At 40.8% G+C, this 12,508-nt stretch overlaps 1 protein-coding gene across 1 annotated transcript in view; it reads right to left on the bottom strand.

The window, feature by feature from the left end:
* sh2b3 (SH2B adaptor protein 3) overlaps positions 1-12,508 on the bottom strand; it is a 131,755-nt gene that overhangs the window by 14,999 nt on the left and 104,248 nt on the right. Inside the window, exon 4 of the mRNA XM_062025567.1 lies at positions 2,061-2,149. Coding sequence (XP_061881551.1) covers positions 2,061-2,149 — 89 coding nt within the window. The remainder of the gene's footprint in view (positions 1-2,060; positions 2,150-12,508) is intronic.

Raw genomic sequence — 12,508 nt, 5'->3', positions numbered from 1 at the left:
ATAGCACTTCGGCTTTGACTGCCCGTCGCTGGAAGGATACTTCGTCTTTGATAGCTGCTGGAATCTGAAGAAATCGATTATTGGTTTTTTTTGTACAGGCGCGAAACAAGACAGTCGCGTGCCGGTTAAGGACCCCCGGCAACTTTGTGATTTTTTTGGACGCAGCCCCGGAAGTAAATGGGGGGGGGAATGTTTTTGTAGGGGGAAGAAATTTGGCGTGACAGTACCATCACTAACCCCTGTTCCACCGTGCTGCCAGTATCAACTGCATTAGGACTGCAGACAAAGTTGACTTGAAAAAGCAGGTGTTGATAAAACACTTTCCTGCTGTAAGATGTTGAATGATGTTGGTGGTGTACAACCTCTTGTGCTAATAAAAATGGTAATAAAAATGAATTTTTTCACATCTCTATTTACGTCAAGTACATATAGTACTGATAAGAGTACCGATATATACCGGTATTGATGACAAATATCGATATTGGTATCAGTATCGATAAAATCTAGTGATCAGTAAGGATGGGCACCGAAACCCGGCTCCATAATGGCACCAGTGCCGACTTATATGGTTTAACTGGACGGAAAAAAGACGAAGATATCAGTGCCAAGTGAATGCAGACTCAGCCACTTGCAACAAATAATGTCTTTTAAGTAACGTAGCGTCCCGGCAGAAGCACAGAGAGTCTGACGCTCTTTTTAAATTTTCTTGCCGACTTTAACATGCCAACAGCAGCCCTCTTAAACACTGTTAGCATCGCAGCGCTAGCCTAGCCAGTAGTTACAACAACAACAACCAAGCACTTTCTCATCATGCGCCAATGACGGTTATCGCGAGCGAGGTCACATTCAGGAACACCTGGGATTTTGTGAATTAAACATTACAACTCAAGTAAGAATTTTTTGCACATTCTCTATGTTCTGCATTGCTGCAATAATTACAACATTGTTGTAGATTGTATTGATAATTTTTGAATGTATTACTTATTTATCATTGAATTTATAATACTAGTCCGTTCAACTTAAATGTCAGAAAAGTAGATAAAATAAAAAGGCATTAGGCATTTTTACAAAAATGTGCATGTTTTTCATTTTTAAGTGCCATTTTAAACATTGGCACCCTTTTTACAGTATCGATTTGGTGGTAGTATCGGTTAAAATGTAAACAATACCTCTCCCGAGTGGTTGAGAAGGCCAATGGTGCAAATTGGCAGCAACCACCCCTAAGAAGTTGTGGCTACAAATGTAGCTTACCTACAGTAAGTAATTGTTGAGTGAATAAATAATGGGCTTTCAATGTGAAGCAAAAAAGGCACTATATAAAACATAATCCATTATACCATTAGCTCATGATGACAATAGTTGCTAGAGAGTCTTCAAGGCCCACTAGCTGGCTCTACTTGACAAAGCAGGTACTACCAAGAACTCATTCTAGTACTTGAAGCAATAAGTTCAAAGATTGTAACATATGAGGATACGTGACTAGAAAGTACAAAAGTAAACAAAACATACCAGCTCACGCTGGATGCTGGAGTATTACATTCCACAGTCTCCATTTTCCACAATGCCCTTAGTCTCCTCTTGGATGAAATGTGCCTACCGGTATATGATGAGTAGTAATTACAAGAGACAAGCATTGTTGTTTGTTAGCTGCTGATGCAGTAAACATTACTACAGTGGTTTCTTTGTGTTAAAGTTACGTTCGTTGGAACACATGGCACCTGTTTGCTTCCTAAATGATTCATCATCTGTGAAACGTCTCTACTCCGAGGTGTGAGCTGATTTAAGTCAGAATTTAAGGATGAACTTTGACCTTATGAGTGTAAGCATGTGGTGTGTGTGTGTGTGTGGACATCTGCAAAAATGAGAAAAGTTGAGATATTCTCCTGAGCACCAAGACCAGTCCCACACTTCCTTTTGTTGCAGTCCAACTCACACTGCATGGGTGTCCACTATCTGCAGAAGTCCACTTTAAGCTATGTCAACATTTAGCCATGATATTGCTCAAGAGTCATAATAAACACATATAAAACACCTTTCGGTTCCAATAAAGTGTTTCCCACCTGTTGCTGATGCATTCTTTTATCTCCGTGGTCCAAGAGCTGACCTGCTGGTCGTTGTCCGTCTCAAATATCAAACTGCCTCGGTTAACCTTTCAGGGGGACAAAGACGCATTTTAAAATGCACCACATAATTGACTCCAAAGCATAAGAGCCATTTCACCGAATCGGTGCCATTTTTTCAGGAAATAAAATATACAAATGCAAGATCAAATGAACTGTTAAATATATTTTTAGTGTCCTATACATTGATGTGAATGCATATTTACCTAGAAAAGCAGTCAGAGATATGGTCGAGATATGTCGGCTAGGTAAGGTGGACCCAAAGGCAGGGTAGCAAGGACAAAGCATCAGTGAAGTGCTGCTCAAAAAGGTTTATTCCAAAATATTGAACCAACTCAGAGTTCAACAATACAAAACAAAGTTGAAATGTCCAAAACAAAGAGAAATGCTATGAGCATGATTTATAACACCAGCTTGGAGAAGAACCCACCACAAAGTACATATGACGACTGATCAAAGACTATATAGCAGAATGAGAACTAAATACAGAGACGAATTTGACAAATCAATACATCAGGACGAGACACAAAATGAGAGCACTGTGTGAAGGGAACTAGGGTCAGGTAGAAACACAAGTCCAACTCAGGACATAAACGAGCACATAAGGAACACAAACACAGGACATCCAAAACCATGATGATAGTAACCGCACCCAAACGGTCGGATTCCAGACGTCCCAGAATCTAAAAGAAAATGTTAAATGTTAAAACTTTCCAAAAAAAAGGCAGGAGTGAGGCTGAGATCCAACATAAAAAGTCCCTTGCTCAGTCACAAACCGAGGGAGGAACCCCAGGACGGCAGGCTTGAGGAATCGATGAGAGCCATCTGGGGGACAGCACACGGTAAGACCTCCCAGGATACTTGGCCAAGGAAGGGCTGGAGTTGGGAAGCTGTAGCTAATGCGTTAGCGTGCCAGGCATATGGGAAGACGCCATCTTTCCAGCTGGAACAGGAACTGGAGGAAGTGTCGACCAGGCTTTTGGCTGCCATGCAGCCAAAACAAGAACTGGAGGCATCCCGCCTTTGGGCTGCCACGGCTCCGTAACTAGAGTGGTCTTGCCTTTGGTCTGCCGCAGATCAGAAACTGGAGGGGTCCCGCTTTTGGGAGGCCACGGCACCGTACCTGTAGCCGTCCGGCCTTTGGGCTGCCGCAGAGCCGTAACTGGAGGTATCCCGCCATTGGTCTGCCACGGAACAGGAACTGTAGGCGTGCTGTTTTTGGGCTGCTGCAGAGTCGTAACTGGAGGCGTTCCACCTTTCAGATGCCACGGAGCCGTAAGTGGAGGCGTCCCACCTTTGGGCTGCTACAAAGCCATAATTGGAGGCCTCCCAGCTTTGGGCTGACAAGGAACAGGAACTGGAGGCATCCCGCCTTTGGGCTGCCATTGAGCCATAACTGGGGGCGTCCCGCTTTTGGGCTGCCGCGGATCCCTAACTAAAGGCGTCCCACTTTTGGGCTGTTCCTGAGCCGTAACTGGAGGTGTCCTGCTTTTGGGCTGCTACAGAGCCGTAAATGGAGGCGTACCGCTTTTGGTCTGCTACCGAGCCTTAACTGGAGGCATCCCGCCTTTGGGCTGCCACGACTCCGTAACTAGAGAGGTCTTGCCTTTGGTCTGCCGCAGATCGGTAACTGGAGGGGTCCCGCTTTTGGGAGGCCACGGCACCGTACCTGTAGCCGTCCCGCCTTTGGGCTGCCGCAGAGCCGTAACTGGAGGTATCCCGCCATTAGTCTGCCACGGAACAGGAACTGTAGGCGTTCGGTTTTTGGGCTGCTGCAGAGTCGTAACTGGAGGCGTTCCACCTTTCAGATGCCACGGAGCTGTAAGTGGAGGCGTCCCACCTTTGGGCTGCCACAAAGCCATAATTGGAGGCCTCCCAGCTTTGGGCTGACAAGGAACAGGAACTGGAGGCATCCCACATTTGGGCTGCCACAGAGCCGCAACTCGAGGTGTCCCACTTTTGGGCTGCCATTGAGTCATAACTGGGGGCGTCCCGCTTTTGGGCTGCCACGGATCCCTTACTAGAGGCGTCCTACTTTTGGGCTGTTCCTGTCCCGTAACTGGAGGTGCCCCGCTTTTGGGCTGCTACAGAGCCGTAACTGGAGCCGTACTGCTTTTGGTGTGCTACCGAGCCTTAACTGGAGGCGTCCCGTCTTTGGGATGCCACAGAGCCGTAACTGGAGGCGTTTGGCCTTGGGCTGCCGTGGAGCCGTAACTGGTGGGACCTGTACGTCTGCCAGTCGTAGCCCCTCCCTCCATGGACGGAGTCCAGACTGAGTGGAAGAAAGGTCTGGAAGCAGACTGGAATGACAGGCTCAGCCAGGCCAGGTGATGCAGATGCCAGGGATGGGTGGACGAAGGTTGGAAGAGGGTCAAAAATTCCTCCTGCACTGGAACAACCAGCTGGGACCAGCAGTGACTTGACGAGAGGTCACCGTGGAGCCATGACAGGAACAGAAGACATGACTTTTGACGTCACAGGTGTCACAGGAGGATGGGTTCCTGCTGCCGTTGGGTCAATGAGGATTCATAACTAAGTGGGGAAGCTTACTGGGAAGAAGCTACACTGCTAGGAGAAAGGCAAGGAATGTACTGGATGACAAATCTGCTACTTGGATGCTGTTGCTGGCCACCATGTGGTGGGCCAGAACAGATGGCCTAAACTTGTGTGCCCAAGTAAGGGCCAGAGTTCAACCCAAGTGAGGAAGATGACAAACAATGGGAGAACCATCAATTGGCCAAAGTGGTGGGGACACAAGGGGCATCAAGATCTGAGTAATCGGAATCGGAGAGGAGGCTCATGAGCTCATGCTCGGAATCATCAGGGTCAGAAAGGTCAGATTCACCCCAGAATATGGCAAACAGAGAATTAGGAACATAATTACAAATCAACTTAAGATAGGCAGGAATTGGAATCAGAGAGTACATTTATGAGCTCACACTAAGAATACATAGAATGGCACCAAAATGTTGGGAACAAATTATAAAAAACAGAAATAGGTGTGGAAACAGGGTGATTTTAAAGTAGAACGTAGACAGAAAGTATATTAAACAAACTAGGAGACAGAGAACTAAAGAATAAGGCAGAAATTTGTAGGGACCTGATTGGCAGGGGTGAAGGGGTGGGAGGCAAGCTGAGGGCATTTACGGCAGCAGCAACGATGTGCTTCCCTGTTAAGTCTATTTCTTGGTCCAGTCATATCTGGCTGCAAGATTAGGTCGGCCCAAATTCAGGATAGCAAAGACAAAGAAACAAGGGAAGTGTTGCTCAATTTTTTTTATTCCAAGATACTGGGGTACTCAGGATAACAAAATACAGAACAAAGTTGAAATGTCCAAAACACACAAAACAAATAAAAACGCTATGAGCATGACCGCTAACACTCCCCACCAAGTACAAATGACGACAGGACAAAGACTGGACAGTACACTAGGACCTAAATACACAGACTAATTAGACAATTCAATAGACCAGGGACCTCAATTATAAGTGTATGTGGATTCCATCGTAAAATATTACGTAAGCACAAACCGTAGAATGTACGTAGGCACAAAAATATTCAGATTTATAAAAGCATGTTGTGCAGACTTCTAAACAATCTTCTCATTTGAAAAAATGACACCTCCAGTGGATTGTGCGCAGAACGGTTCTTCCATGGTGTCCTCCTGCTATCATCCATAAACAGTCACACAAATTAGATCGTGAATATGGTGATGAGCTTAAGGATCACATGTTGGACTGTCAATGATGGTAGATGGACAGGGTGACTTCAAAGAAGAAGCTCAGCTCAACCGTGACTGAGAACTGTTGCTGAGATGAAGAAAACATGTTCACGTTCTAACCTTCTGTTTGCCAAGTCTTTGTCCAAATAATGTATTTATTATATGTCTTTATTTTGCCACATAATGCAAAGCAGACATTATGTTGCCTGATAGAAACACCGGTAGTCACTATGAGCAATATTTAATGCTCTTGTGGGCAATTGGCACGCATACCACTTGATTTCAATATGTTATTGGCGCGATAAATGTTGTAATAATAATAACAAATATAATGGTTGTGTATATGCAGCACGGCTGTGTGAAACCAGAACATTTGCACTCCACCTGTGCTACAACTTCCAAATGCACCTCCCATTGTCATTCAAAATGATCGAAATAAACAATACCTAAATGATCCATCACATTATAAGTGCATATTTAACTAACATATTTTCCGGACTACAGAGCAGTAGAGCTATATAAGCCGAACCTACAACATTTTAGAAGAACAAATATTTTTCCATATATCAGCCACACTGGACTATAAGACAGATATATATACGTTGTGAACTGAGTTATTTACACAAAAAGATTTTGTAAATGTTCATTCACATACCATAATTGTTTACAAACGGTGCCTGTAACATCGTCTCTCTGAGCTCTCCCATCAGCTAAACAGACTCAATACCTGATATTTTGGTGAATTTACTGATGAATTGGTAAAACTGAACATTACAAAAAGAATGCCATTGCAAGTTAATAATACCAACACAGACAATTATAAACGTGTTAGCATTTTAGCTAACGTAATAACGCTAGCTTAATGACATTACGATAGATACAAGTATGCATTACACATGGGCCGGTTTAGTATGTATGAATTGTTTTAGTTATAGTATTAAATGTACATTAATACAGCTCTATATTTTGATATTCAGAGACTAACCAATAAATAACAATACATGCAGAATTAGAGGAATGATTGTACATCGTCAAATAAATGTTGGTATGTATTACATAAATATTTTTTCATGTGGGTATGAGCTTTATTACTTGGTGACACAATCGGGCGGCGCAGATTCCCTTGTGTGAAAAACTTTGCGTGAGCTCAAAGCGTATAATGTTTCTATAAATACCAATGTTTGTGGTAAAAGTTGCGTACGTACACACCCGTTGATGCAACTTTTTGTGCGCAACTTTTATAATTGAGGCCCATGGACTAGACACAAAAGGAAGGAGAGAGCTGATTAGAGAAGAGCTAATTAGAGGAAACTATGGTCAGGGCAAGATGCAGATGCAACTCAGGACACAAACGAGCACATGGGAAACAGAACAATGGACAACCAGAAACAGATCATGAGACAGAGAGCGCAGACATCTGCTAAGAGTATCTCCCAATAGTAAATGGAAAAATCCTGAACCTCAACCATAATCCAGATCCCCCAAAATCTAACAGTTATCCTATTTTGGACATTGGACATGGCTACTAAACAGAGTGTATGAGGGTTCACTCTTTGCATCGGAGTGAACCCTCTTATTAGTCATCCACTCTTTTTGTCTCTGTGGGTGGAGGCGGGGTGTCTAGCATACACACAGAGAAGTTGAGCCTCATAACTGACAAACAAATCCCAATGAATACATAACCTTCTGGCAGAGGTATAAAAGATTCATTAAAAAACTTCCTTGAACACTAGAAAAGTAACTTTTTTTTGCCTGGCGCCATTATATTTTACCAAGTAATATTACCATTTAAAACCTTTTAGAAATCTATCTATCCATTTTCGATATTGCTTATCCTCCTTAAGGTAAGCTGGAGCCTATTCCAGCTGACTTCGGGTGATAGGCGGGAAACACCCGAGACTGGTCGCCAGCCAATGACAGAAATCCTTCAGAAATGTTTCACATATGTGTTACTGCTTTCAATTATACTTTAAAAAAGTTACAATTTACATTTTAGTTGTGTCCCTGGGTTTTCACTTATTCCTGTTATCCTGACATAGTTGAAGTAAAAATCTGAACAGACCAAGAAGGAAGGCATAAAGAGAAAAAGCTGAAATGTTGTTAAAAAAACGATATCTAACAATACAATACACTTTGTCTCTAAATGCGTATAACTTTTAAACCTTAAAAACCGGTGATTGTTGGGCTCAAAATGTTGGTGACCACTGAGTCTTGATTGATATTAGTTTAAATTGAACATTCTTGCATAGATGCTCCCATTCTTTTTCTGTTTCCACAATTAGCAGATTGTTTTCTCCTCCTCCTCCCGCCATGTTTACCAATTTCCTACCTTTCTATGGTGCGCCACCTATGTGGCGACCCATCAGTCTTCCAGTTCTGTCTACTGTATGTCTGTTCTTGAACGGGTTGTACTGAAAACCAATGTTGCTGTACTTTTTAGTACAATGACAATAAAGTTCTATTTCATTCCATAAATTCTAAAAGTAAATACACCCTAAATTCCAGACGATATGCCTGACTTTTTCCTACGCTTTGAACCCTCTGTGAGTGACCCGGAACAAAAAAAGAAGAATGAGAAGAGCGGTGTCAGTGTCATCAAAACAATTTTGTCACGGTCAAGAGTTCCCTTCTATTTTTTTAATGTCCAGAGACATGGAAAGTGACACATTTTATTGGTTCTCTATTGAGCAGGCAAACGTCGCTCTTCTTCTTCTTGTGTTGTTGTTGTTCCAGGTCACCACATTCGATGATATTGAAAAGAGACATTGCACATATCTCCAAACATTGAACAGGGAATAGAGAAAATTGTTTTCCACTCGCTGCTTTAATTCCTATTTTCGATTTCAACACATATAAACACATTTATATGTGTAACAAACAAGTTTACGTTTTTTTTTTTTGTATTATCAAACCAAAAAATGGGGAAAATAAATTTTTATATTTAATACATTTTCTATTCCAAACGAAAAACAAATGGCCACGACGTACATGGACCGTATCTGATACATAGAAGAGTTTAAAAAATCTATTATCTATTCAGTATTTTGTTCAATCCCAAATAGCTGTGACTTAAACTTTGGTGGCTTCATTGTGTTCTTTGTCTTGTTTTTGAAATTGCACCAATTTTTTCCTTAAAAATTTTCAACTAACTTAAAGTGTTGTGTTAAGAGGATTATTTGTGATATGTACATTTTCAGAATGTGTTAGTTTAATTTTTGGCCAAAATAAAACAAAGAAAAATAATCTGAAGTTGTCTTTATTTTAAAGTTATTATGCCATGATTTTACCAGTCCAGCCCATTTTGAATACAATTTTCTCTATGTGGCCCCTGGGATAAAATTAGTTTGACACCCCTGGTTTACAGTATTTCCTTCCACTTATTGCTTTAAACCGGAAGCACAAGGCCATTCTGACTTTTAGTCGTCCATAAATTTTCTACTCATATGGATTCTTCATTGATTACTCCAAGCAAGTTTTACAACATAACTAAAATGATTCATATTTACTAAAACTTTGCTGTGTGATGTCTGTAGGATTGTTCTCATACATATTTGTACGCGCTTTGTAATGTAATCAAGCTAACGTCGTTAGCATGAACAAATATGCTAACACGTTTACGAATGTTTGTGTTAGTATAATTAATTTACAATGGCATTCTTTTGGTATTGTTTTAGTTTCACAAATTCCTCAGTAAATTTATCAAAACGTCACTGTTTTAGTCTGTTAAGCTGATTGGAGAGCTAGCTTCTACAGCTAGTGGGTCCATGAGGATTACTTTTGTTTTGTTTAAATCCGTCGTTTTACTGCCGTGTGACAGGCACCGTTTGGAAACATTGGAGGTAAACATTTACAAAATCTCTCTGTGTAAATAACTCATTTCACAACATACATACATACATACATACTGTCAGAGGTGGGACCAAGTCATTGCTTTGCAAGTCACAAGTAAGTCTCAAGTCTTTGCCCTCAAGTCTCGAGTCAAGTCCCGAGTCAAGACAGGCAAGTCCCGAGTCAAGTCCAAAGTCAAGACTGGAAAGTCTCAAGTCAAGTCACAAGTCCTGCATTTTGAGTTTCGAGTCCTTTCAAGTCCTTTTAACCACAGACTAATATTTTTACACAGATTGAGTATGCTTTTAAACCGCTGTATTTATTTATTAAAACAAGTGCATTTGAAATAGCATGAAAAAAAAATAGTACTGACATTGCAATTCATAATAGCACTATTAACCAGTCATTTTAATAGTTTAAACAATTTTAAACATTTAACTCATTCCTTTACAGAATAAAGACATTTGCAAAAACAAGTGTAACTGTACTTATTTGTACAAAAGTGTTAACATTGTATTTCCATGGCATATTGCATTGTAACTAGTTCCACAGCAGTTTCTATTCTGTTCTTACCTTATCTCATTGATCTCATCTCATACTGTATGTGTGTTTATGTGTGCGTACACATGAAAAACATAACAAATACATGAACATAACAATGAACAGAGTTGTACTTTTTAGATGTCAGGGCCCTATGCAATATGTACACATATTCTTAATATAGTATACATTTTAACTGACCTTTATTTGACTATGTTTGTCTTTTTGTAGGTGGCTAAAATATGCGGTGCTGCTGACCGCCGTCTAATGTTACGTTACTGTGTGTGATACATTGACTAACGTAACGTTAAGTATAGGTACCTCATGCAACCCTGCTTAAAAAAATCACTTGACAAAAAGTATGAATAAGGTAGCAAACTGCAGTGGACGCAACATATTGCTGTGTTTGAAATGATGTTATAACCATAGACATCTTATAAGTAGACGCAGTATTGGTTGCTGTGACGCAAGCAATTTGCATCTTGAAGTAGTGATGAGGAGCCGGCGAGCAGCCTAAACTGACAGTTGACAGGTAGAAAACAAAGATGCCGGGCTGGTGTTCAGCGTTTTCCTGCTCAAATGAGCGGACTGTTGAAAATAGGAATCGGGGGATTACTTTTCACAAGTAAGATTTAACATTAATGTACTATTGGTTGTATTTTATGAAAATAACAATCCCACAGAGTTGAGAAGGAGCAAAGATCTTCAATATTTGTATGTGAAAATCACAAAGAAATCTTCTGGGGGAGGATGACACCCCTACAGGGGTTTGGTTTACAAACTTTCAGCCCCACCTAAAACAAAATTCACCAGCCGCCACTGATTATGATGCATTCTCATTTTAGGCAAAATATAAGACAATTCTTTCTTAACAGTATAACTGTAACCAGGAATAAGTCTTCAAGTAACAATATTCAAATACTAACATTGTTGGGTAAGACAGCATTTGGTTTTATTCTGAATCCAGTGAAAGAGATTGGTGGTTTTAGCTGATATAAAGAGTTTCAGGTGTTTATATATGTTTAAGTATTTGGCAGACGCTTTTATCCAAAGCGACATACATAAAAAATACATATATAACAATCACTGTAAACATTATCATTTAAGGGAAGAATGTAATACAAAATATCAATACAAAGTGTCAAGACAGAATAAACTCTCTGCTGCTGCAGCAACAGAGATACGGTCTATACGATATATAGATATCTAATGTATTCATACATTGTTTATGTAGGATATACGCATGTATATGTAACATAATCATATTGTTTCTTCAACTTAAAAATAGCTGACCGTTTTTTTCCCCCTTCTCTGGGCTTATATTCCCAGTTTTGATCTCGGACGTCTGATCACTTATAGCATATAAGAATATTATATTACTGTTAAGCAAACTATGAATAATAAAACATATGTCCGTTATCATAGCTACACGTATGACAAAAAAGCGCGTGAAAATGAGTGGTATTCAGTGAGGTAAAATGAATTAGATGCGCTGACAGTTCATTGCTCCTGCCAAATGAATTGCACTGAGTGGAGCGGATCACCACTCCAAGATGGCGGCCCCGCGTCTCGTCTGCACCAGTAGGCAGTAGCGCTCGTGCTGCGTCTACTTATAAGATGTCTATGGTTATGACGTTAGCAGTGAGTTTACAGCCTCACTGATTTAACTACACAGCAAATAAAAGTCATGTTACTTAGCCAATAAACGTTAGCTTACATTCAAAACTTACCCTTCTTTGTGCAACTTCAAATGTTGAACGAAGTTGGAAGTTGTTGCGTCTCCGTCTGTAATATTCGAACTGCGTGATTTGCATACGGCAATTCGTTTTTTGTTGACCAAGTCGTAGTTTTTATACCCGAACGAAACCAACTTTGGTATAAATCTTTCTCACTGGCGCGTTGTTTGACAATTCTTGTTCATTGGTTGTCCTGCAATTTGATTGGCTGAATGCTGTGTGATGAAAACAATGTAGATCTAATTTGATTGGCTGTTGTACTGACACGCAGCACACACGCTGATGGACAGACACGTACAAAATGAAAGCAACGGAGCGCTCCCAAATAACTTTTTAAGCTTTAGGTTTTGGGGAAAGTAGCAAGTCATGTCAAGTCAAAAGGCTCAAGTCCAAGTGAAGTCACAAGTCATTGATGTTAAAGTCTAAGTCGAGTTGCAAGTCTCTTTACATTTTGTCAAGTCGAGTCTAAAGTAATCAAATTCATGACTCGAGTCTGACTCGAGTCCAAGTCACGTGACTCGAGTCCACACCTCTGCATACTGTACATAAATACATACATACA

The sequence above is a fragment of the Entelurus aequoreus genome, linkage group LG17 (genome assembly GCF_033978785.1).
Source record: "Entelurus aequoreus isolate RoL-2023_Sb linkage group LG17, RoL_Eaeq_v1.1, whole genome shotgun sequence".
Classification (NCBI taxonomy): domain Eukaryota; kingdom Metazoa; phylum Chordata; class Actinopteri; order Syngnathiformes; family Syngnathidae; genus Entelurus; species Entelurus aequoreus.
This window is presented reverse-complemented; position numbering and strand designations above follow the sequence as displayed.